The sequence below is a fragment of the Lynx rufus genome, unplaced genomic scaffold (assembly GCF_022079265.1).
Source record: "Lynx rufus isolate CCGP_SWC_20201006 ecotype Redwood Valley unplaced genomic scaffold, mLynRuf1.p SCAF_27, whole genome shotgun sequence".
NCBI lineage: Eukaryota > Metazoa > Chordata > Mammalia > Carnivora > Felidae > Lynx > Lynx rufus.
In genome coordinates, this window is record NW_025814842.1 from 5070613 (window position 1) to 5095369 (window position 24757).

General features: G+C 44.3%; 2 protein-coding genes across 3 annotated transcripts in view; one reads left to right on the forward strand and one right to left on the reverse strand.

The window, feature by feature from the left end:
* Positions 1-24757, forward strand: part of EIF2AK1 (eukaryotic translation initiation factor 2 alpha kinase 1) — a 32290-nt gene that overhangs the window by 4113 nt on the left and 3420 nt on the right. Inside the window, exons 2-14 of one of the 2 annotated variants that reach the window (XM_047089168.1) lie at positions 2503-2661; positions 5956-6089; positions 7217-7254; positions 7982-8081; positions 8603-8683; positions 9801-9900; positions 10702-10759; positions 11036-11357; positions 12568-12679; positions 16073-16173; positions 22604-22718; positions 23179-23261; positions 24355-24588. In XM_047089168.1, the coding sequence (XP_046945124.1) occupies positions 2503-2661; positions 5956-6089; positions 7217-7254; positions 7982-8081; positions 8603-8683; positions 9801-9900; positions 10702-10759; positions 11036-11357; positions 12568-12679; positions 16073-16173; positions 22604-22718; positions 23179-23261; positions 24355-24588 (1637 nt within the window). Of the gene's footprint in view, positions 1-2502; positions 2662-5955; positions 6090-7216; positions 7255-7981; positions 8082-8602; positions 8684-9800; positions 9901-10701; positions 10760-11035; positions 11358-12567; positions 12680-16072; positions 16174-22603; positions 22719-23178; positions 23262-24354; positions 24589-24757 lie in introns of those variants that run through there. The other variant, XM_047089169.1, reaches the window with a different exon arrangement.
* Positions 17403-21193, reverse strand: ANKRD61 (ankyrin repeat domain 61). Its single transcript, XM_047089173.1, has 3 exons — positions 20978-21193; positions 19963-20057; positions 17403-18348 (listed from the first exon to the last, which is right to left on the reverse strand). Exons 1-3 carry the CDS (start codon positions 21191-21193, stop codon positions 17403-17405), a joined length of 1257 nt encoding a protein of 418 aa, XP_046945129.1.

The window sequence follows — 24757 nt, forward strand, 5'->3', positions numbered from 1 at the left end:
AGCCTGGAGCCTGTTTCCGATTCTGTGTCTCCCTCTCTCTCTGCCCCTCCCCCGTTCATGCTCTGTCTCTCTCTGTCCCAAAAATAAATAAATGTTGAAAAAAAAAATAGGTTAAAAAAAAAAGTTTTGGTAAATTTTGATAAAATGATGACCAGAGATGTTGTGTTAGTTCCTATGGAGCTATCTTGTCTCACCTTCATTAGTATTAGTGTTTTATAGCTTGCTCCTTTGACTGGATAATGGAGTAATCATGATTATCTTTTTATACACCATCGTTTCCAACAGCTGCATAATATTGTTATATATATATAACTTACCTAGCAGGTTTTCAGTATTCTAAACAGTGGTATGCTAAGCATCTTATATATTTGTTGTGCCTTGTTTACTTATTTTCTTGGTAGATATTTCCAAAAACTAGAAGCGTGAGGCCAAATGTTTGCACATTTTGAATTCTGTATTTATTGCCAGAAGTTGCAAGCACTTTTACCCCCTTGTGATTGAAAGTGTTTGCTTTTCTGTATCCATAACAATACCATGCTTTAAGTTTTTTTTAATGTTTGTTTATTTTTGAGAGAGAGAGCGAGCAAGCGAGCACAAGTGGGGGAGGGTCAGAGAGAGAGTGAGACACAGAATCTGAAGCAGGCTTCCGGGTCTGAGCTGTCAGCACAGAGCCTGACGCAGGGCTCGAACTCACAAACTGCGAGATCATGACCTGAGCCGAAGTTGGACGCTTAACCGACTGAGCCGCCCAGGCGCCTCTTCAGACTTTAAAAACAGTTACCAATCTGATGGCAAATTCTGGTACCATAGTTATTTTAATATGTATGTCATTAGTTACTAGTTAGCTTAAACCTATTTGAATTTTATCCGTGCTTCATTTTCTTACTAGCTTATAAGAGCTTTATATAAATTTATTATCTTTTCTTTTTCTTGTCATCTATAGTACAGATCTGTGTATTGTATCTGAATGTGTTATTCAAGTTTTAACTTTAAGATGTCTTTACATAGAGAAGTTTTTACGTGGGCACATTTTTCATTCTTTCCCCGCCCCCATACTTGGTTAAGTTTTCTTTTAAAACGAATAGCACATCTGTGTATGCCGCAGGTGTTCTTTTGGTCTCCTTACAAGTCAGAGAGGAGATTGGTGATGAAGTCTGGACTTGGACACTGACTTCTCGAGGACCTTAGTAGATTATAGAGGAGGGCAGAATAGAATATTTTAAATGGGGAGGATTTTTAGCAGGTGTAGGATGTATGGTCTCTTTCTGCAGGGCATTTCCAATTGAATGGGTCCACAGCTCTTGAGGGTTTGAGAGGTCTCATCTTTTCTCTAACGGCCCCTCTTAGAGTTTTCACTCCCATTAACGCCTCCATCCTCCTTTTCCTGGTGTTGTATAGTTGGTCAATCCATTTCTTTCTTGACATTTCTGGGACCTGTTCTTTCCTCCATGTTTTTTCTTTCATTTACTCCTTTACTGGGCTCTTGACTGTTGCACGCCCCTTCCCGTCTACATATTGCGTGTTTCCAGAGCAGTTTCCTCAAACATTTTTCCTTCTGACTGCTTTTGGCCTGTTCAGTAACATATTAAATAAAGAGTAAGTGAGAACTTACAACCCTCAACTTCAAGTGCCAACTCGTTCATCTGCTTGGTCTTGTGTAGTGGAAATAGGATGGGCTTTGGGCCCCTGGGTGGCTCAGTCGGTTGAGCGTCCGACTCTTGGTTTCAGCTCAAGGTCATGATCTCACAGTTGGTGAATTCGAGCTCCATGTTGGGCTCTGCGCTAAGACCATGGAGCCTGCTTGGGATTTTCTCTCTCTCTCTCTCTCTCTCTCTCTCTCTCTCTCTCTCTCTCTGTCTCTCTGTCTCTCTCTTTCTCTGCCCCTCACCTTCTAACTCGCTATCTCTCAAAATAAATGAACTTTAAAAAAAAAGAAAAGGGAAAGAGGATGGGCTTGGGAGTTATTCTGACCTGTCTGCTTATAAGTTCCTTAACCTCTGAGATCTGTAAAGTGAGAACGGTAACACTTCCCTCCCACTGTTTTGTGAGGATTGAATGAGCTTGTGCACATGAAACACCTGGTGTAGACGTAGTGCATGCCCCACGTGGTTTCCGTCCTTTCTCCCTTGCCCTCTTTCTGCTGCCAAACTCCCTTCTTTATGCCTAGGCCTCGGCTGTCCTCTCGAAGGAAAGAAGCCATCTCGTTCGCTTGAGTGTTGAGTTATTCACCTACCTATTTCTGCCTTTGCACACCTCATTACTACCAAACTCCCCACCCCCCGCCTCCCACCCCCCAACCCCCCAATGGCATCCTTCTGCTAGTCTTCCAACTTCCAGAATTCAACTCAAAACTCAGTTCCGGTAAGTCTGTCTTGATGGTTAATAACTATTGTGTTTTATTTCCTTAAATGTAAATAGTTTGTGTTGCATTAATTAGGTTCTGCTGTTTTGTCATTATGAGATATGTGTACTGTTAACATTTTTTCCTCTTTTAATTTTTAGAATCTGATGTCCCAGCAGAACTCCAAGTGTTAAAAGGACCCCTACAACAGCCGACTTTCCCTTTTGCGGTTGCAAACCAACTGTTGCTTGTTTCTTTGCTGGAACACTTGAGCCATGTGCATGAACCAAACCCTCTTCGTTCAAGACAGGTGTTTAAATGTTAGTAAATCTTGCTAAATAAGCCTTGCAGAAATACTATGTTGTTTGATGTTGTGGGTCTGAGAAGCAGCTGGTATATAAACATTTGAAATAGGTATTAATAGTTTCTATTTCTTGAATGTATTTTATATTCTTCTTTGGGTAATTGCTAATGAATATTGTCATTGAGGAGCCCAAAAGATTAATAACCATATGATCGTGTGTATTTAAACAAATGAAAGATAGTTTTTTTGTTTCTATAACATGTTCCTTCATATAATTTTTGAAGATCTGTCATGGTTTGGTTGGTGAGCAGGTAAACGAAAATCACAGCTACTCATTCTGAAGTAGTTCTTTTTTAAAATTTTTTTTTTTTTCAACGTTTATTTATTTTTGGGACAGAGAGAGACAGAGCATGAACGGGGGAGGGGCAGAGAGAGAGGGAGACACAGAATCGGAAACAGGCTCCAGGCTCTGAGCCATCAGCCCAGAGCCCGACGCGGGGCTCGAACTCCCGGACCGCGAGATCGTGACCTGGCTGAAGTCGGACGCTTAACCGACTGCGCCACCCAGGCGCCCCATCATTCTGAAGTAGTTCTTAACCAGAGCCCTGGAAGAGCTGCATGCCGTGTTGTTGAACAGGAAACTGTTTTCCTCTACGTGCTGGATACTTCTGACACCCAGTGTGTGGGTGTTTTCCCGTGCTGACCAGTTCTCTGAAACCAGCTGGGTGTCCTACAATTCAATTCAGTTCTGATACTACTTGGAGTTATTGTCAGTTCCCACAGGTTAAGGGCTCAGTCCCAGACTGCCTTCATTTTGGATGCCAGTTGGCAAGTAGTGGGTCCCCAGTGTCCTCAGGTTACCCGTACTTGTGTCCAACTTGGCTATAAATTGTTCACTATAAAGGGTCGACCTCTCAGGTTTGATAATTTGCTATAATGGCTCACAGTAGTCGGGGAGACACTTCTGCTTGCTGGTTGATTATACAGTAGAGGGTATGATAACAATACAGGTGAACAGCCAGATGAAGAGGCACATAGGAAGAGGACCAGTAGGATCCAGCGTATGGGAGCCTCTTTCTCCATGGAGATGGGGTGCATCACTCTGCTGGTAGGTGGATGTGTTCACCCAGAAGCTCCCTGGATCCTGTACCTGAGGGATTTGTATGGAGGCTTCATCATGGTGGCATGATCAATGAACTCAATCTCCTGCTCTTCTCTCCCTGGAGAATGGAGGGGTGGAGCTGAAAGTTCCAAGCTTCTAATCATGGCTTGGTCTTTGTGGTGACCATTCCCCATTTGAAGCTCTCTGGGGGACCCTCAGTTGTCTCATCAGCGTAACAAAGACACTCATCACTCTGGAGATTCCAAGGGTGTTAGAAGCTCTTGTGTCAGGAACTGAGGTCGAAGACCAAATATTAGAACAAAAGATGCTCCTCGCCCCCTCAGCACTTGGGAAATCACAAGAATTTTAGGAGCTGTGTGAATTTTAGGAGATAAGACCAAGCATGTTTCTTATTATACCACAGTGGTTGAAATGTTTATTTTTATTGCTGCCATAGGTTATGTGTATGAGAAATTTGAGCCCCCCCCCCCAAAAAAAAAACAAAAATAAAAAACTTGAGCTCAGAAGTGAGCGGAATTACGGGTTATGATGTTTCTGGTCCAGCTCATTGAGAGCATTGTGGCCTCTTTAATAGCTCCAACCAGCCACAGATTCTGAGGATCTTTTCTACCGAAAAAGTCTAAGTCTTGTTTAGTGTTAGGAATCCTCAGACTTACAGATACCTTTATGCCATCTTAGAACGGAATGTTCTTAGTTAAAGGCAGATTATCATTTTGATGAGCTCGGTGGGACATGAAAAATGTACGCATGTACACTTATTTTTTTGAACGAGTGGTGGGGAGATGGGTTATACAAAAGCACGTGTTCTGTAGGCTCCGGAACATTGGTAGCTGGGGATTATTGTATTGAGCTCATTGAATAGAAAAGCAGGTTATAACCACCTTTAAGTAGTAATATTGTTCCTAATTAAAGCAAATCTGAATCTTGCTGATTTTAAGATATTTTTGAATTCCTTTTTAGGTGACTGAACTTTTATTTTTATTTATTTATTATTTATTTATATATTTTTTTAATGTTTATTTTTGAGACAGAGAGAGACAGAGCATGAGTGGGGGAGGGGTAGAGAGAGAGAGAGAGAGAGAGAGAGAGAGAGAGAGAGAGAGAGACAGGATCCGAAGCAGGCTCCAGGCTCCGAGCCGTCAGCACAGAGCCTGATGTGGGGCTTGAACTCACAAACCGTGAGATCATGACCTGAACCGAAGTCGGATGCTTAACCGACTGAGCCACCCAGGCACCCTCACTTCCCCAGGTGACTGAACTTTTAAATAAAACATATTTAAAATGTTTTTGATGTTATTCAGTTAGTTAATAATCTAATGAAATTACCCATATAGAAAGAATATTCTCTATGGGGTGTGTGTGTGTGTGTGTGTGTGTGTGTGTGTGTGTGTGTGTTTATGAAAAAATAAAAGCCAAGCACTTCTGTAGAAACTTCTTTTTCTGAGGAGCCTCGTATTGTGACTTCAGACTTGACTTTCCCCCTGGTATTTGGTCTTGATGCACATGTGCTCTTTGTGGGTTAGAGAGGGTCCATAATTGAGAACAACTTTTGTTCTAATAACGTTTTCACTTTGCCTCTGTTCGGACCTCATTGCCTGTCAGCAAAAGGAGATGTGATGTGTTTGAATGTCAGAAGACTAGTAAATTTACATTTTTTTCTTGCCTTTTTAAAAACAGCTTTGGGGCGCCTGGGTGGCGCAGTCGGTTAAGCGTCCGACTTCAGCCAGGTCACGATCTCGCGGTCCGTGAGTTCGAGCCCCGCGTCGGGCTCTGGGCTGATGGCTCAGAGCCTGGAGCCTGTTTCCGATTCTGTGTCTCCCTCTCTCTCTGCCCCTCCCCCGTTCATGCTCTGTCTCTCTCTGTCCCAAAAATAAATAAACGTTGAAAAAAAAATTAAAAAAAAAAACAAAAAACAGCTTAGTACTTTACCAACCATCCAGGCATGGTAAACAAGCAAGTGCTCAGTATCTAATAAGCAAATGTAGATGTGTTCCTGATCGATGAGTGACGGTTGTTCCTTCTCTATTAGAGGCTCAATATCCAAATTGTAATGTGTAGAAAGATAACTTTTTTCTTACAGAGGTTTTTTTTTTTTTTTAAATAGAGGATATTATTACTCTTTAGTCTCCTTAAAATTGTCATCTTATTGATGGCCTTTCTAATAATAGTTTTCCATGTTCTTTGTAGTGCTTTGTCAGACCTTTATCAAAATGGGACTGCTGTCTTCTTTTACCTGTAGTGATGAGTTTAGCTCACTGAGACTACATCACAACAGAGCTATTACCCATTTGATGAGGTCCGCCAAAGAGAGAGTTCGTCAGGTAAGCGCTGAAATACACTTCATATATGACAAAAACATTATAATTTCAAGAGAACTGTATTGTAAAGCATTATGAAGTCCTGATTATAATACGGGTTTATGAAAACGTTAACCTTAATTTATCCAACAAATATTTATTGAGTGACTACTATGTGTTAGGCTGGGATTCAGGCAGCAAACCAAATAGACAAAAACACCTGCCCTCATGGAGCTTATGTTCTTTTTTTTCTTTTGAGATTATGTTCTGATGAGGGGCAGTCAGCAACAGCAACATAAAAATGTATAAAAATAAATAGGGTGTTACATGGTGGTAAGTGTTAAGGAGAAACAAAGCAGTGAAAGGGCTTAGAAAATGTGAGTTATATACAGAGTGGCCAGTTATTTAGGTGAGGAGCCCAAGTTGAGTATGAGCCGTGCACCTGTCTGGGGGAAGAGTGTCCAGGCAGAGAAACATTGATTCCCGAGGTGGCAGTGTGCTTGGCTCACTGGCAGCCATGTGGCTGGAGTATAGGCAAGGGGAGAGTATGGAAGAGGTAGGGAAGGACGGCAGCAAGATGGACAGATGGGGTAGGATCTTGAGACCGTTTTCACATCTTTGGTTTTTTTACTCCGAGTAAAATGGGAAGCATTACAGGATTTTGAGCCAAGGAGTGACATGATCTGACTTCCGTTTTAATGGACGCCCCCCCTGCCCCCAGCTGCCGTGTTGAGAATAAATGGAGGGAGGCAAGGGTAGAAGCAGGGAGACAGGTGGTCATACAGGGACAGGAAGTGATGGTGGCTTGGAATGGGTGGTAGCAGTGGAGATGTGAGAGGTGGTCTGTTTCTGCATGTATTTTGAAGGCAAATCTAGAGTTATTTGCTGATAGAACTCCTTGGTCAGTTCTCAACTTTGGCAGTGGATGGCAAGACTATAGCTTTTTAAGTAGTGATCTTTTGGTTAAGAGAGAAGTGTTTTCAACCGTAAACCCCTAGGTGATATTGAAAATACCAGAGTGTTTTTCTTTCTTGGAATGTCGTTTGAGCATTTGAGACTGTTAATGTGACATGAATCTCACATGAATTTTGTGAGATTCCTCATTCCATGAACTTTTCAAAATGCTTTTAAAAGCAATTTTCTAATTTTAGGATCCTTGTGAGGATAATTCTCATATCCAGAAGATCAGGTATGTGTTAAATACTTCTGTGATTGTGCAAAGAGTAAGCTCTCCAAAAGAAATTAAGAACTTATCCTGAATTAATCAGAAATTAGTTTGGGGATTAAAAATAATGTAGTTCGGGTAATTTATGAAAATTAAAATCTTTGTTCTGAGAAAATAGTTACTGCTCCAAGATTTGTATTACTTCTCATTCCCACTCCCTCTTTTGTCCCCCCTCCACTCCTTTTTCTGTGTGGATTCCATAAGCCCCACCCTTTATTGAGGGCACTGACACCCGGTCTCTGTCAGCAGAACAACATTGAATTTTGGTTGTATGTAGGAAATGCTAGTTTAAAATCTGTAATTGGTCTCATTAAGAAATTTAAATAGGTTTGTTACTGAGCTCGGCTAATCAACTGCTGCTTGTTAGTTATCCTTAGGATTCCTGCTTTAAAACATTGATAATTTCTAATTGGAATGCTAATTACTGGTAACATACTTCACTACTTGATTAATGATCCCTTTCCTGTCTTTATTTTTTCCCCACTTGCTGTCTGTATTACATGTTGATTTGCTTAGCAAATATTTTCTTCCTAGAGAATGAAAAGTGTCATTTTGGCTCATCTTTTCAAATCATCATAATTTAGTGATAAGTAAGGTTTGGTAGGTTAATAATACAATGAACGTGAAATATCCTAGATGCTTGAATCTCTCGTGTTTTGATATTGATTGGTTGTTTGTATTTTGCTTTTAGATCAAGGGAAGTAGCCTTCGAAGCACAGACTTCACGTTACCTAAATGAATTTGAAGAGCTTGCTGTCTTAGGAAAAGGTGGATACGGAAGAGTGTACAAGGTTGCTTCCCACATCCTTGTTTTGACCTCCTACTCTGAATAAGTGCATTTTGAGAAGTTGTTCTCGTGATTATTATTTAAAGCGCTCAAAGGAAATTCCTAGAAATCATGTAGGCTTACTCTTCGTTGAGATCTGTCATTTACGGGGAAGTCAGCAGGTTTTAACCTTTTCCTAACCATACTGGTGGTTTAGGCAGATTCCGGAAACTACTAATTTTCTTGAAAACGTATCATTGAAGAAAGTTGTGGTATTGTATTTTGGGCCTTACATAGGTTTTTTTGCTAACATTCCCATTTTTCAGACCTAGAGTCTCTAGGAGTTGGAGTCTCACTGCAGTTTGGAAGCTTCTAGTCTGGCTGGCTATGGCTGACTTCCCTGAACTCTTTACTATTAAAGAGGAGGCTTGTCTTTTGCTTAATTTTATCTCTCTAGCTAGTTTGGATCGTGAGCTCAGGTTACAATAACTTTCTGTGTTGGAATTTAATGGCACAATGTACTTTCTCTTTCCCTCTACTTTTTAGGTCAGGAATAAATTAGATGGTCAGTATTATGCAATTAAAAAAATCCTGATTAATGGTGCAACTAAAACAGATTGTATGAAGGTATGGTTTTTTAAGTGTATTTGTTTTGAATAGTTGAGTGTTTAAGTCCTTTTGAAAGAGTTATGTGTGTGTGTGTGTGTATTTGGCAAATACTAGATGATATGGGGGCTTTTGGGAGGGAGGGGTTTAAGTTATTTAAATTCCAGTTAACATGCAGTGTTATATTAGTACCATATAGTGGTTCCTCAGTCCCATACATCACCTGATGCTCATTAGGCTCTGATAGTTATTTATTTTTTATTAAAAATTTTTTTTTTTAATTAATACTAGGTGTTGTGGATTGCCGAATTTACTGAGTGGGTTACAGTAAAACAAACATCAAAACTAAATTTTTATTTGACTTAATTTTCTTTTAAGTTTATTTTGAGAGAGAGAGAGAGAGAAAGTACGAGTGAGGGAAGGGCAGAGAGAGTGGGGGGAGAGAGAGAGAGAGAGAGAGAGAGAGAAAATCCCAAGCAGGCTCTGCACTGTCAGGGCAGAGCCCAGTGCAGGGCTCGATCTTACCAACTGTGAGACCATGACCTGAGCCCAAACTAAGAGTCAGACTCTCAACCGACTGAGCCACCCAGGCGTCCCTGACATAATTTTTTATAGACGCTCCTGATTGACCACATTTCAGGAGTGTTGCTGGGGAAATTAATTTTTAAAGTAAATCATTCATATACAGTATAGCTTGTTATGAAAATTTGAGTTCAGTTCAGGTTCTGGTCTTCCCCCGACATGTTGTATGGTCCTGGGCAAATGACATAGTCCTCTAAGCCACTTCTGTCTCCTGTCCTTGACGTAGTGACTGCAGTGGTTTTATTTACCTTCAGGGACTGGATTTACTCATAGCGTATGTGCTGCCGAAGCAAGCACTGGACTTACTGGTAGTAGTAAAATGAGAGAACGAATATAAATGGGCTCGGTAAAGTGTGAAGCACTCGGTACATGCACGTTATTTTGTCGCTGTAACAATTCCATTTGTCTCAATAATACTATGATTATCTTAACGTAGTTTAGATTTCCTGTTCAAATGGATTTCGGTTGTTTTGCTCTGAAACAAGTGGTATTTTGGTACGATGGACAGTTAGTCAGCTGTCTGTGAAAGCCAGATCTAAGTGTGTTTCCTCTGTAGGTACTGCGGGAAGTGAAGGTCCTGGCCGGCCTTCAGCATCCTAGTATAGTGGGCTACCACACTGCTTGGATAGAACATGTTCACGTGGCCCAAACACAAGGTAAGCAGGTACACACAATGTAGCTGAAGGGTTGGCAAACTTCAGCCCGTGGGCCAGACTCGGCCCACCCCCATTTTTGTGTATCCCCTGAGTGGAGGGTGTTTTCTTACATTTTTAAATAGTTTAAAAGCGATCAAAAGACGACTATTTTGTGAAAGTTACCTGAAATTCACATTTCACATCAATGAGCAAAGTTTGCTAGGCCACCGGCTCATTCATTTGTGTATTGTCTGTGGCTGCTTTTGCACCACAACAGCAGAGCCCAGTAGTTGGGGCCGAGTCCTGGAAGACCCACAGAACCTATAGCAGTAACTCTCGGGTCTTCTGCAGGAAGTTTGCTCCCCGCTACCCCTTTTGGGCATAGTTGAATAGCTCTGTTTCTACAATTCCTAAAAAATGAGCCAGGCATTTGAATACGCTTATTATATTTTGCTAGAAGGTATTGACATTTTTAGACTTGTGGTCCCATTTGCTGTTATTTTATTTATTAAAAAACTTTTTTTTTAATGTTTATTTGTTTTTGAGAGAGAGAGAGAGAGAGAGGGGGGGGCAAGCAGGGGAGGGGCAGAGAGAGAGGGAGACACAGTATCTCAAGCAGGCTCCAGGGTCTGAGCTGTCAACACGGAGCTCTACATGGGGCTCGAACCCACGAGCTGCGAGATCACGATCTGAGCCGAAGTCGGACACGCAACCGACTGAGCCACCCAGGTGCCCCTCATTTGGTGTTATTTTAGCTCTGCCTTTGACTATGACTTAGAAAGCTAGGCTGCTTGAAGATATGTTTTTGTTTTTGTCTGACAGATAGAATTTCTATTCAGTTGCCATCTCTGGAAGTGATCTCCGACGAGGACGACGACAGGTGTGTGCACTGGTGTTTAGTTTGGCCGGTTAAGGTATAACCTGCCCTGGGTTGTCTGTCTTTTTCCTCATTTTCATTACAAAATGTTAAATTGTTTCCTCCTCTCAGCCATTTCTTGTCAGTGTTTTCAGTAAATGTTGCTCCTAGAGAGATTTGATGCCATTTGCTTCAGGAGTTTCCCAGTCAAGATTCTGAGGGCTTGAGGGGACAGCTGAGTTACTCTTTATCTTTTTTTTACGTTGGTTTTTAGCTTTACTGTTTTTTTTTTCCTTCCAGAAATCAATATGTTAAAACTGATGAAAGTAACAGCTCATCCATTATCTTCGCTGAGCTCACCTCAGAGAAAGAAAAGTCCTTAGAAGAATCTGGCATTGAAAATCAGAATAACAGATTGGTGAATTACACCACCAATGCAGTTACAAGAGACGCCAGTGAATTTGAATCATCCGGTTTACTCCAGGGAAATGGTTTGGCCGATTTGCCTTCCAGATCGATCGTCGAACATCAGCTGCCACTTAGGCATCATTCCGACTTAGAGGAGAATTTCGCATCCACTGAGGAATCTTCGGAAAACTTAAGTTTGTTGGGGCAGACGGGGGTAGGTAACTTTCCCAGAACCTGCCGATGATTTGATGCTCACCCATAGCAATTATGTCAAGGACCGTGACTAGCTGTGGCCTCTCCCTGCCCCTGCTGACTGCTCACCTTGCCCTCCTCCGTCTCCCCTCTCGCCCTTCATCTGCTTTGGTCAGCCTCTCCCCTCCACGTTCCCCCGCCTGTGGCCCTTGTGTTGGGTCTGCCCTCCTTTGCTTAGTTAGCTCCTACCACTCCTTTTCTGGCCTTCTCTAGATCTTCTCATTTGTGCCCCCTGGAGCTGGAAGCATCATTCACACTTTTTGTGTTGTGTGTTAGCATCATGCTGTACACATATGTTTATGCATAAAGGTTTTCTGTATTTTGGAACGTGACTTTAGGAGAGAGGAGAGGAGAGATCCCCAAGTCCATTTTCAGGACACTTATTAGGGTCACACTTACATGTCGGTGAGACTCCTGCATACTCTCACTGGTGTTGAGAATTCGTATTTAAAAAAAAACAAAACAAATCTTAAACATTAACAGAATCTATATACAGTCCGCATGCTGGGATTACAGAGCTGTATGCCATCTGTATGTATGCAGAATTAATTCTCGTTGTCCAGGACCACGTGGCTCTGTGCATGTGCTTTTCACGAAACACAAAACTTTGAGCGGAGTCCTCCAAATCCAAAGGAGTTGCGTGTGAAGGACTGTTCATCAAAACCATTTCATTTCCCTGTATTACATTTGGGGGATTTTCCTCGGCACCTAAATGGGCTCTAGGAAGCTTAATTTTTGCTTACCTTTTCCTTGAACAAGTTATTTATGGACCCGGTGAAGCCACCACAGTGCATATACCTTGAGGTATACAGAGAGTAGAATACCACACAGCCATTCTTTGACATGGTGTCTTAGCTTTGGAAACTGTTTGTGTTGTGAGCAGACCACACAGCCTCGGCCCCCGTGCCTCCGTGTCCCATTCAGGAGCTGCCCCCATTCTCCTACCGGGCCTACCCCTGCCCCCTTGGGTTATGACACACCATTTTCGGTATTCCTTTATTTCTCTGTCTCCTTCGCTAGACCCTGGGGCTTCTTGGGTAGACACGTGCTTGTCGTCTCTTTCCTGAGCACTTAGCCCCCGTGCTTGGCCTAGAGTAGGCAGGTGAGTATCTGTTGACTGAGTGATAGGAGCAAATCGTGCACAGGTGGGAGCCAGCTGTGTCGCCCCCCAGGTGCAGTACCACCTGATGCTGCACATCCAGATGCAGCTGTGCCAGCTGTCACTGTGGGACTGGATAGTCGAGAGAAACCAGCGGGGCCAGGAGTACGTGGGCGAATCTGCATGTGAGTACCGTATGTGTCTGGAAACATTGGGCTGGGAAATCAAGACATGGGCGGTCTTCCACCGTAGGAACTACCTCCGTGTGCTTTAGGGGAACTACCTCCAGGTGCTTTAGGGGAAAAACATCACCTTTTTAACATAAACAATGGTGCTTATTTCAACATTTTTTAAGAATGGAGGTCTATAAAAAGAGAGACGTGGTTTGTTGATACCTAAGCAGTAATACGCTAGAATTCAGGCTAATGCTTTTGGGCAAAAAAGATCTTTTAGAATTTTTGCAAGGAAATTTGAATATTTGTGTTATTTTTTGGAACATGACACTGTGATACTCTTGCAAAATTACACCCTTAAAGAAATCGTTACAGAAGGGTAGGGGGTGAAAAGTTTGTCTCTCTGAAGATCCAGATCCCCTTCCTTCCTCTGTAGTTAGATATCCTCTAGAAATACTCCGTCAGGTTAGTAATTTCTGAAATTACCATCACACTGGTTCTCAACTTGTGCCGCACATTAGAATCACCTAGGGAGCTTTCAAAAAGGTGTCGTTGATGAGAAAGAATAACTTTAAGGTGGAGTAAGCCAACCAACATGACTTTGGCTGGTGTTCAAGGTCAGCATCTGCAGTGAAAACTCCTATTCATAGTGTGTGCCCTTCAGAAGGGGTGATGAGAGGGGCATTGTGTGTCTGGAGTCTTTCTCCCCAAAACCCATAATGCCATCTAGTTGTAAGAAGACATCAAACAAATCTCTGTCTGAGCATGTTCTACGAAGTGTCTGACCAGTACTTCTCAAAACTGTCATGGTCGTCATAAATAGGAAAAGTCTAAGGAACTGTCACAGACCCGAGGAGCCTCGTGAGACATGACAACTAAATGTAATATGGTGTCCTGGACGGAGTCCTAGAACAGAGAAGGGACATTCAGTAAGAACTAAGGAAGTCTGAATAGTTTGTGGGCTTGTATCAGTATTTGTGCATTATTGTGACAAATGTACCATACTAACGTAGGTGTTATTAAAGGGAAACTGGGTGTGGGGTGAGTGGGAGCCATACTATCATCTCCATTTCTCTGTAGATCTAACATTGTTTTAACAAGTAAAGTCTGTTTTTTTAAAAAGGCTGTTGTCTGAGACCACACAGTAATTTTTACATAATTGGTATTGGGATAGGGTTTGGCCTTTGGTATTTATTTGAAAATTCTCTTGTCGATTCTAATGTATATTCCGTTACCAAAATTGGGGACACAAGAGACTGGGTTTTAAGTAAAGCCTCAGCTAAATACTGAGTATTAATCATTTGCTGTTCACTCCTGATGACACTGTCACCCTTTATTTGGTCTAAAATACAGGTCATTTAACCCACCCAGAATCTTAGATTAGCTTCCAGTGAAGGCAGAAACATAATGCCTCCCTCAAACATTCGAACTCGACGGCGAACTCGACGTTCGCCGCTTCTTTGGTTTACCACGTAATCAGAACCTGGCACGCTTTTCTCAGTTCAGTCGTGGCAAGGAATAGGCAGGGCGTTTTCAGTGCCCTGTTGGGTCGTATCCGTTGCTGCACAGGCATCGTAGTGCTATACGCAGATGTTTCTACAAGAAGAATGGCTTATTAAAGTCTGTATGGAGTTGTTGATCTTTCAACTTCCGTTTGGAAAATAAGTAAGGCGTCCCTCATGATGTATGGGATGTCTCCGATTTACACCATCCAGGACAGTAAGCTACCATCCAGGACAATGAAAACAGGGCAAGACCGTGTATGGTATAGCTAGCTAGCACGATACATATTTTTCTTCTAAAAATACTTTCAAATACAAAGGTTTTACTTTGTAGTACTCTGGCACCGTGTGCGTTCCTTCCTGTCGCGTGTAGTTTTACAGGAGCCATTCCCAACAGTCCAGAAGCGATAGACCCCGGTTTGTATCCTGCCTCTAGCACTCACTGGCCATAAGGCTTGGGTCAATTCAGGGGGCTGTTCTCTGCCTGTTTCCTCCCCTGTGAAATGTGGATCGGCCCATGTGATCGGGTTTGAGGAGTGAAGCAGTCGGTGTGAAGGGTGCGGTGCTGAGGGAACGGAAAGTGTTCTCCCTGGATCGGGCCCGTGTGCGGCACCGAACCCTCTAGCTGGGGCCCGAGATGGGCACCTCTTACCGACAGACCCAAGGAAGGTAGTTGTTCCAAGGCTGTGAAAGCCCCAAAGCCCTCCTTCATCCTTGCGGACAGGAGGTCGTGGCCTCGGTGTGAGGGGCGCTGGTAGTAGAGGTGCTTGTGAGTGGTACCCTTGTGTACACACCCACGCACACACCCACGCACACAGTGTTCTGTCTTCTCAAGCACTGGGCTAAGGACTTGAGCTTCCTGAGGTACATGCCAGCTGGTGCAAAAGGGGAGCGTGGGGTAGGTGAGCTGCGTAACGACGTAGGCTCATCCAGGAGAAGGGAGCCTGTCTCGTGTTGTGCTTGAAAGTAAGCAGTCTGTTTAAGGTTTACAGTGGCTGACAAGAGAAAAGCTATTAAGTTCTCATTACGATATTCACCGAAATAGCTTAGCTGGAAAACTCCAGGATTTTTGTCTTTATCAATTTCTGTTTTAGTCCTACAGAACTTTCCCACCCTCTAAAGTTAGGTGTTGGGGTGCCTGGGTGGCGCAGTCGGTTAAGCGTCCGACTTCAGCCAGGTCACGATCTCGCGATCCGTGAGTTCGAGCCCCGTGTCGGGCTCTGGGCTGATGGCTCAGAGCCTGGAGCCTGTTTCCGATTCTGTGTCTCCCTCTCTCTCTGCCCCTCCCCCGTTCATGCTCTGTCTCTCTCTGTCCCAAAAATAAATAAACGTTGGAAAAAAAAAGAATATTTAAAGTTAGGTGTTATATCATCATGGTAATAGATGAATTATTTACTTTTCCCTATACTTCATTTTTCATTTGTTAGTCAATTTTGGAAACTGCAGCATTGCAAACGTCCACATAATGGAAGCTCACTCCTCAAGCTAGCCTAATGTATCTGGTTTTTTATTCCATTATTTGTAACAGTGTCTCTAATCCGCAGTGGGTTTAGGACACCAAATTTATTAGCTGTGAGGGATGTCAGGGGTCGAAGAAGATTTAAACCTAACTTAATCTAGCCGCCTGATGCCTGAAGAATGGTTTGCAAGGTAATTAATACAGGGGCTCTTGAGTGAAATTAGTGACACCAATTCTATTCACTAGGGTGCTGGTTTGTGGTGGTTTCTGAGCCACCTGAGGAGCCCTTCTTGTCTAATTTCTAGCCATTTTGGAATGTTGATTTTGTTGAAAATCTGAACGATGTTAATGTGTTTAATGTATTTAGAACTATGTAACATTGAGATGGTAATGTAATGAGTAAAAAGACAATTAGAGAAATAAAACTTCCTCTTTTACTTGAAGGTCCCTATGTTATGGCCAGTGTTGCAACAAAAATTTTTCAAGAAGTGGTGGAAGGTGTGTTTTACATACACAACATGGGAATTGTACACAGAGATCTGAAGGTAAGTGGAGAGGCTGAGTCATTGAAAGCGGCAGTAATTTCGTATCAGGGAGGACGTGGCATTGGTTCTTTGAATTAGATGGAATTATGTATCCTCTTTCATTTATCTAGAGGATTATCATTATTTTTATGTAAATCATCATCCTGTAGGTCCCGAACTTTAGATTGAATTTAAAGGCAGTGATCTTTGGGCATTTGAAAATTCTCCCTGGAGGATTAGTACTGGTTTTCCAGGTAGTAAGTGTGCGGAGTACTAATATAATTGAGGACATTAAATGTATTTAATGCGGACAAAAATCCTCATAGATTATTGCAGCCTTAGAGGTAAAATCTGTTTCTATAATTGTGTATCTTCAAGGGAATTTAATATGGCCAATTTTTTTCTGCTGTTTAAAAAATCTATGCTTATCCTGATTTTTAATCACAACAGGCTATCAAGAAAGAACACGTTTACCTCTTTGGCAGAAGAGTTTTAAGTGGCTTATTTTTTTTTTTTTTTTTTTTATTTTTTTTTTTAAATTTTTTTTTTTCAACGTTTTTATTTATTTTTGGGACAGAGAGAGACAGAGCATGAACGGGGGAGGGGCAGAGAGAGAGGGAGACACAGAATCGGAAACAGGCTCCAGGCTCCGAGCCATCCGCCCAGAGCCTGACGTGGGGCTCGAACTCACGGACCGCGAGATCGTGACCTGGCTGAAGTCGGACGCTTAACCGACTGCGCCACCCAGGCGCCCCTTAAGTGGCTTATTTTTGAACAAAAAGTTAAATTGTGGAAAATGTATTTTTTTTTTCTTTTCTTTTTTTTTTTTTTTTAATTTTTTCAACGTTTTTTATTTATTTTTGGGACAGAGAGAGACAGAGCATGAACGGGGGAGGGGCAGAGAGAGAGGGAGACACAGAATCGGAAACAGGCTCCAGGCTCCGAGCCATCAGCCCAGAGCCCGACGCGGGGCTCCAACTCACGGACCGCGAGATCGTGACCTGGCTGAAGTCGGACGCTTAACCGACTGCGCCACCCAGGCGCCCCATGGAAAATGTATTTAAAAGAGTATTTGGGAACAAAAAAGTTAACGTGCAGATCATTTTATTTTTTGAAAAAGTTTAGGAACCAAACGGTTTGTACATCCGGGATGTGCAAGCTGATGGGTTCAGTGTTGCCCGGGTATGTGTCTTAGCCAGAAACCGCGCGGTGAGTTACTGAAATTCCGTGGCCTGTGCCACTTGGGGGTGCTATTTCAGGAGGTAAGCTAAGTCATGAAAGCCATATACAGAATGCCACATCTTCGCGGGGAGAAGTCGCTTCAAGTGCCCTTTGTACTTGTCACCATAAATATTCCTGAGGTTCCTTTTGCAGATGTCCTGTAGGGATAAGGGTCTTTGAGATAGCTTTATGAGGGTTTCCCTTAAGAGGTGGAATTCTGGCAGCATGATTCCCGCAGGTAGAATTCCGTGGTTATTGGTCAGTCTCAAAGGATAAGAGCGATGAAGTAGCCTGGCCAGGAGCTCCGTGTCCCTTACGTTGGAACTGCGCTGAAGATACATGTAGATGGGAGACTCCCCGTTTCTTGTTAATAGGTTGACATTTGCTTCAAATTCGAGCAAGAGATTGATAATTGCCTCTCTGCCTCCAAAACACGCCTCATGGATAGCCGTTTGACCTTCGTGGTCCCGGGCATTCACTTGGGCTCCGTGAATTAGCAGTAAACGGATGCAGTTCACGCCCGCGGCCAGCGTTCGGCCTGCTTTGCTCGACGCCGTGCACACCGCCAGCTTAAGGGCCGTGTTCCCAGTGGAGGAGATGACGCAGTTAACATCTGCTCCGCAGGCAATTAGTGTTTCCATCATCTCCTTGTTGAGCATGTCTGCAGCCGTGTGAAGGGGCGTCATGCTGGATTCATTAACGGCATTGATGTGGGCACCATTTTGGGCTAAAATGGAGAGCACTGGATAGGTCCCGTAGGTTATGGCCAGGTGGAGGGGAGAGTGTTTGTTGCTGTTGTCTACCCGAGCGTTGACTTGGGCTCCGTGTTCGCACAAAATGCGGAGACATGTTACGGCATTGTTCTGAATGTCTGTCAGGATCCTTCGTATTCTGTTCCCCGGTTTTGTCCACGTGGTAGAAATGATCGGCCAGTGCAGCAGCATCAGGTGAAGTGTGGTCAGGCCTCTTGTGTCCCTAAAATAGTTATTCATCACAGATTATACTGTACCCACGAATGTCTGCGCTATATCCACAAGTATCTACGCTGTATCCACAAATATCTATGCTGTATCAACGAATGTCTACGCTATATCCATGAATACCTACATTGTATCTACACGAAGAATTAGTGCTCAAGAAGGGAATGTCTATTTGAAGTAATTCTCAACTACTTGGAAGAAGCGTTTGGAAATCTGCATGGCCGTTTAGTCCTCGGGGTATCACGGTGTTTTGGGGGGACAGGGTGCTGCGCGTCACAGCATTGGAGGGGCCTAGCTTCCTACAGCAGTTTCAGTTTTGTTACCCCTGCTGGGACTGGCCTCTCCGAGGCTGTATGTTAGTTAATCCTGTGCCCCAGGACCTCACACGGTGCTGTGGTTTAGCAGCCACGCGGGAGAGTTCCGTGGGCCTGGGTGTGACCTGGTCTTACCGCAGAGCTGAGCCGAACCGGGCCAGAACCCCCGCCGACGTGGCTCTTTGTGGCCCTGCATCTGCTCCCCGCGTGTGGGGAGGTGGAACAGAAGACAGAGTCGAATCTGGAGACCCACAGCCCCCAGTTAGTGAAACCAGTTGGTCTTCACTCCCTGCGCCAACTCAGGTGCAGCCAGGGTTTTACAGCGGCCCCCGTGCGCCCCTCTGCTGAGGTCTCTCCGGGTGGCCTCCAAACTTGCTTTATTTGGCAGAGAAAAGGGAAGGCTTATTATGAATAGCTGACCGATCTGCTGAGATTTGGAAATGACTTTCCGTTCGCGTGTATTTATGTAGCGTAAGGCCCCAGGCTAGGGAGGGATAGGGTAAAACAGTCTCTGCCCTTGCAGGCCTGACAGTCTGGCACGAAAGGCGGTTCAGTAGCTAGGCCAGAATTACCTGTGGGGAGAGTTCTAAGAGTTATGAGGGCCCACGGGGGCGGCCTGTGGTGGAAGGGTCGGAAAGGGTGCACCGAGGGGCCGCTGTGGAGGAGGGGGCGCGTTGGTGACGTCCAGTCGTGGAAGGACAGCGCGAGGGTCTGCAGAGCTGGGCAGGGGTGCGCAGGGGTGCGGGGGGAGCCACACAGGTTGGGGGGCTCTTCTGGAGCATAGTGAGGATTTGGGGCTTTACTTTGTTGTAATGTTATGGGGCCAAGAAGGTGTTGCTTCACTAGGTAGTATTTATCGGGCACTTAGTGCCTGGCATTGGTCTAGGTGGTGAAGACGGGTTGAGGAGCCACACAAGCTTCTCTTTTGTGAAGCGTACTTTCTAGGGGTGGGTGATAAAAAGAAAATCCGTTGTCTGTTTCTGTTTACTTATTTTTCACCCTAGCTTAGGGTGTTAAACTCCTTGAGGGCTGCAACCAGGACTTAACACATTTTCCACAGCATCATTTGCTGAGCGCTTAATTCTCAGGATGCTTTCAGTGGGCTGCCTGGTGTGTATTCCTGCGTTTCGGCCAGTTTTTCAGAGGCTCTCATCTAGTCAGTAAGGAAACGGGCTCATTCGAGACCTAGGATTTTGTAGTCCATGACACCGAAGGATGGGTGAGTCCGGACGTGACCGGGAAGGGTAACCCAAGTCATGCGTCTCCTCACTTAGAAGTGATCCCCGTCGAGTTACCTTACTTCGGGGTCAGCGCCATGTTCTAGCAAACAGAGCAAACTTTGCGCCTTGCGGTGTTTGGCAGCCAGATGAATGGGGATGATGGACTGCGTCTGTTTCGGGGGAGAAACCGAAATACGTTACAAGGAGCCCTGTGCAGGGAGAAGTGGCCATTGTGTCAGCCTGCTGTTTTGGAGGAAATACGTGTATTTAGTATCTCAGTTCGGTATTTTTTCTGGTATGTGCATGGAAATTTTCCTTCCTTTTGACTGTTTTAAAGGACCCCAAACCAGTGTGTTTCTTATTATAAAACCTGTGTTTTACATAAATGCAGATTTACCAAGGCAACAGAAATCACTTACTGAAAGCTTTGGAAGTTGATTCTTGTGGGGAGCTCACAGGGGAAAGTTAACGGTAATTGCTACTAAGTCACTTTGTCCTTAAATTAACCTGCAGGGTGATTCACAAGTGCGGTTTTGTGTTTTTTCCTACTTTGCCAGAGTTATAGTCTCAGGAGTAACACCCACGTTTCCGGGGTCTCAGAGAGAACGTAGCGTGTGTCCTGTGACTCGCCGAGCTGTTTATGCCAGTTCTTAAAATGCCAGTGGCTTCACAGTGTGACAGCAGGATGAGGGAAGAAGGTGGGGTAAGGGAGAGGGTGACTTTTTGAAAAAATAACTATAAAGGTAATTGTATAAAAATGTAGAAAATGATAAAGCATATGTAAAAAGGGGAAAAGTAATCCCTTCACACAGCTGTCATCACCATATCTGAGAGGATGGCATCAGCGTTGTGCCAACCAAATGCATTCTAGTCCTTTCGCGTGTCCGTGTGTGTGTGGTAACTGGTGGGGGGGGGGTGGCACGTCGACTTAGGAGGGCCTGCTCTGGCCATGCGGTGCGCTGGGGGTGACCCGTGGGGCTGCGGGTGTGGTGGGGCCTCGAGGAGCCCGCGCGAATTAGGTGGTGGGCCTTCGGAGCAGCGTGTCTTTTCCCTACAGGTGGCTGAGCAGAAAGTGTGGGGGGGGGGGTACCTGGTTCAGGAGGAGTCGGTAGCTGGTGGAGTTGGCCAGAATGGTCATGGGCTGGTTGACGGGGTGGCTTCTCAGGAGCACCCGGATGGCCGCACAGTCCTCCCTCATGATGGCCTCGTAGAGCCTGATGTGGAGGGCCGCGGCTGGGCCTTCTTCCAGGGGCTTGGCCCCGTCGGCCACCAGCTCCCTGCTGCCTCTCTTGGTTATGTTTCCCATGAGCAAAACTTCAAAGAGTAGGGACTTGGAAGTTCAGGGGACACTTGTGACAGAATTGGTCAGTTTTAGTCTCATTATGACCCCTTCAGTTCCATTCTAGAACTGTGAAGGCTTGTATCTGTGAACAAGGTTCACTTTTCTATCAGGCTCAACTTTTTAAAGCTTTGTTGTTAGGTCATACAGTGGCAGATAGAAACATGGTTTGGGGACTTTTTTCAGTCACAAAAACATAGCCAAATTATCATCGTGTACGTGAGATCATTTCTGTGTTATTCTCCATTCGGCGATAGTTAAAAAAAAAAAAGAACAAAGCTAAAACAGGAATTTATAGGTGCAAATAAAAAATTAAAATTATTACATTTAAAGTAAGAAAAGCCAACTTTTAACCTAAATACGTTTTTTGTTTTGAGTAGAAAGCCTCCTCCCCTCAGTGTGGGCGCAGGTCTGTGCTGGCACAGGACTAGTTCCATTGGGAGAAGTTTTGGGTCTGCACCGGTTGCTTAAATAGAGCTGAATGCGTCCCTTCACAGTCGCAGCCCTGGCTAACAGAAAAGAATCATCCAGGAGCTTTTTACAAATATCAAAATGTTCTCATTAAAAAAAGAAATCTGGGGCGCCTGGGTGGCTCAATTGGTTGAGCGTCCGACTTCGGCTCAGGTCATGGTCTTGCGGTCTGTGAGTTCGAGCCCTGCATGGGGCTCTGTGCTGACAGCACGGAGTCTGCTTGGGATTCGTTCTCTCTCTTTCTCTCTCTGCCCCTCCCCTGCTTGCTCTTGCTCTCTCTCTCTCTCTCAAAATAAAAAAATAAACTTAAAAAGAAATTCAGTCTTTGGCTTGTTGGAGAAGATGATAGTTTTTAAAAGCTTCTCAGGGAATTCTGACGCTCGGCTGACCAGTTGTGAACAAAGTGTGCTCTGTGTTAGTGGTTCTCAAACTTGGAGTAACACGGGGACTTCTATTACTATTTTTTTGTTTATTTATTTTGAGAGAGTGTGGGGCGGGGGGAGGGGCAGAGAGAGCGAATCCCAAGCAGGCTCTGTGCTGCCAGCCTGGAGCCCAGTGCAGGGCTTGAACTCATGAACCGTGAGATCATGACCTGAGCTGAAATCAAGAGATGGACACTCAACCAACTGAGCCACCAAGGCACCCCAACGTGGAGAACTTTAAATAATACTGCTGCCTGCGTGCACCCCCAAGAATTCTGATTTTATTGGTCTGTGGAATGGCTTGGATATTGGAATTTTTTTTTTAAAGCTCCTTGGTGATTCTAATGTGCACTTGAGTTTTAGAACCACTGCTCTAATTTTTCATTTTTGAGGGGCTCCCTGCTCCTGAGTTGAAAACTCTTAATGTCTATGCATTTTTACAATTTGTTTAAGAACACCAAGGAATTGTTCTGTTTGTTTACAGCCTAGAAATATTTTTCTTCATGGCCCTGATCAGCAAGTAAAAATAGGTGACTTTGGTCTGGCCTGCACAGACATCATTCAGAAGAACACAGACTGGATCGATAGAGATGGGAAGAGTAAGTTTATTTTGGTTGTGTTCTTTTCTTTCTATCTTTTTTTTTTTTTTTTTTTTTGGCATTAAGGAAAAAAGAGGCATGATTGAACTTGTGGATATATTTTTACAAATGTTAGAGATACAGTGCAGGTGGGGGAGGGGCAGAGAGAGGAGGAGACACAGAATCCAAAGCGGGCTCCAAGGCTCCGAGCTGTCAGCACAGAGCCCGACGCGGGGCTCGAGCCCACGAACCACGAGATCATGACCTGAGCCGAAGTCGGACACTTAACCGCCTGAGCCACCCAGGTGCCCCTGCGCTTAAAGAGAATCCCAAAGACTTAATATAATAGCAAAAGTAAGATAAAAACAAAAAGCAACCATCGTTCCTTTGGGGGCTACAGTGCCCTGCTCCGAGTCCGTGTTCTTTAGTGTAGACGGTGTGAACTCTGCAGCGTTTAAATGTCTGGCTTTTCCAATCGTAGGAATGCCCACGCACACTTCCAGAGTGGGTACCTGTCTGTACGCCTCCCCTGAGCAGTTGGAAGGATCCGAGTATGATGCCAAGGTAGTATTCGCTGCCTTTCTCCCTTTTGTTAGACGGAGTCTGCGGTCATGAGTAGCAGAAGCGCAGATAAATGCGATGGCCGCTCTCGTGCAGAGGAACTGGGGAGATAACTGAGCAGGGTACCTTGTCTGTTACATCAAACTGTCAGAAGAGGAAACCTAGCTTTTCAGCAGAGTCTGACGGCACTGACTTTTAGGCTACTTTACCGCTTATAAATCCGTGGGTGTCATAAATTATTTTTGAAATGAGCCTTCCCTTTAGAATGTCACTGTTAACCTCAGGATGCTAGAATTCATAGAAGCCTGTTTTAGCCTGCCTTTCTTCTGTTTTCTCAAAAAAATTCTAAATAACGCTACAGGGAACTGTGGTTCTTGATTCCCTTTGAAGTAGAATGAAGATACTGAAGAGTTTCAGTCCGTTTTGTTCCTCGAAGGAATGTCAAAGTAAATCCATTTCTCAGAATAACAGCCTAATAGATTTTCTTTCTTTTGATGAATCATTCAGCTTTTTAGTGACGAGGAATAAACTGTCAGAAAAAACCATGGCTGTTCCTAAAATCCTATCTGGCAAAGACTTTTCCCTAGAAAAACTCTTTCAGGCAAAGTAACACATTTTCTGCAGCTTGTTGAACTTCCCCAGAATGCTTAACCATGTCTAGAGGCAGAGGGGGCACCACCGGAGCAGGCCGCAGGGACACTGTGACCCCGGTAGCTGGGACCAGCCCTTGTGGGCTCACACCTCTCCCTCTGGCTGCTCCAAGCCTGGATTTGCAGGGAAGTGATAGTGTGGTAGTGACTGTGGGTGCTGGGGGTTACCCTGCCCCTCGCCCGGCTGTCCATCCTTTGTGCCCGTGGATGCCCCTTTTTGCTGTTTAGAGACAGGGATTGTGACAGTACCAGTCACCTCTCCCTCAGGGCCATTGCTGCAGGTGGCAGACACATGCTGCTGTGAGGGGTGAGTCCGCCCACTAGGTTTCCTTCCTCGTGAGGTCTGTGAACCATCCTTCCTTACAAAGGATGGTGTACTGAAATGGAACGGATACTCTCTCCCTGTGTGTTTCACCACTAAATTCCCTTTCCTCTGCTTTCTCCAGTCAGATATGTATAGCTTGGGTGTGATCCTGCTGGAGCTCTTTCAGCCGTTTGGAACAGAAATGGAGCGAGTGCAAGTTTTAACAGGTTTAAGAACTGGTCAGATACCCGAATCCCTCAGTAAGAGGTGTCCTGTACAAGCCAAGTATATCCAGCTCTTAACTAGAAAGAACGCATCTCAGAGACCGTCTGCTGTTCAGCTGCTGCAAAGTGAACTTTTCCAAAATTCTGCAAACGTATGTATATATGTATTTTCTTCATTCTTTTTTTTTTAAAGTAAACTCTGCCCAACGTGGGACTCAAACTCACAACCCCAAGATGAAGAGTCACGCGCTCCACTGACTGAGCCAGTCAGGTGCCCCTTGTATATGGATTTTTAATACTGGGGAAAATATGAAGCTTAAA

What these genes read in the sequence shown, in the direction of transcription:
- ANKRD61 (XM_047089173.1), bottom strand. Translation starts at nt 21,193, where the DNA reads ATGGGAAACATAACCAAGAGAGGCAGCAGGGAGCTGGTGGCCGACGGG. An exon ending in ACCGACTCCTCCTGAACCAG is followed by an intron (nt 20,058 to 20,977) that starts GTACCCCCCCCC and finishes CCCCCGAAACAG; the next exon opens with ACGCAGTCCATCATCCCCAT. An exon ending in GGCGCTGACCCCGAAGTAAG is followed by an intron (nt 18,349 to 19,962) that starts GTAACTCGACGG and finishes TAACTATTTTAG; the next exon opens with GGACACAAGAGGCCTGACCA.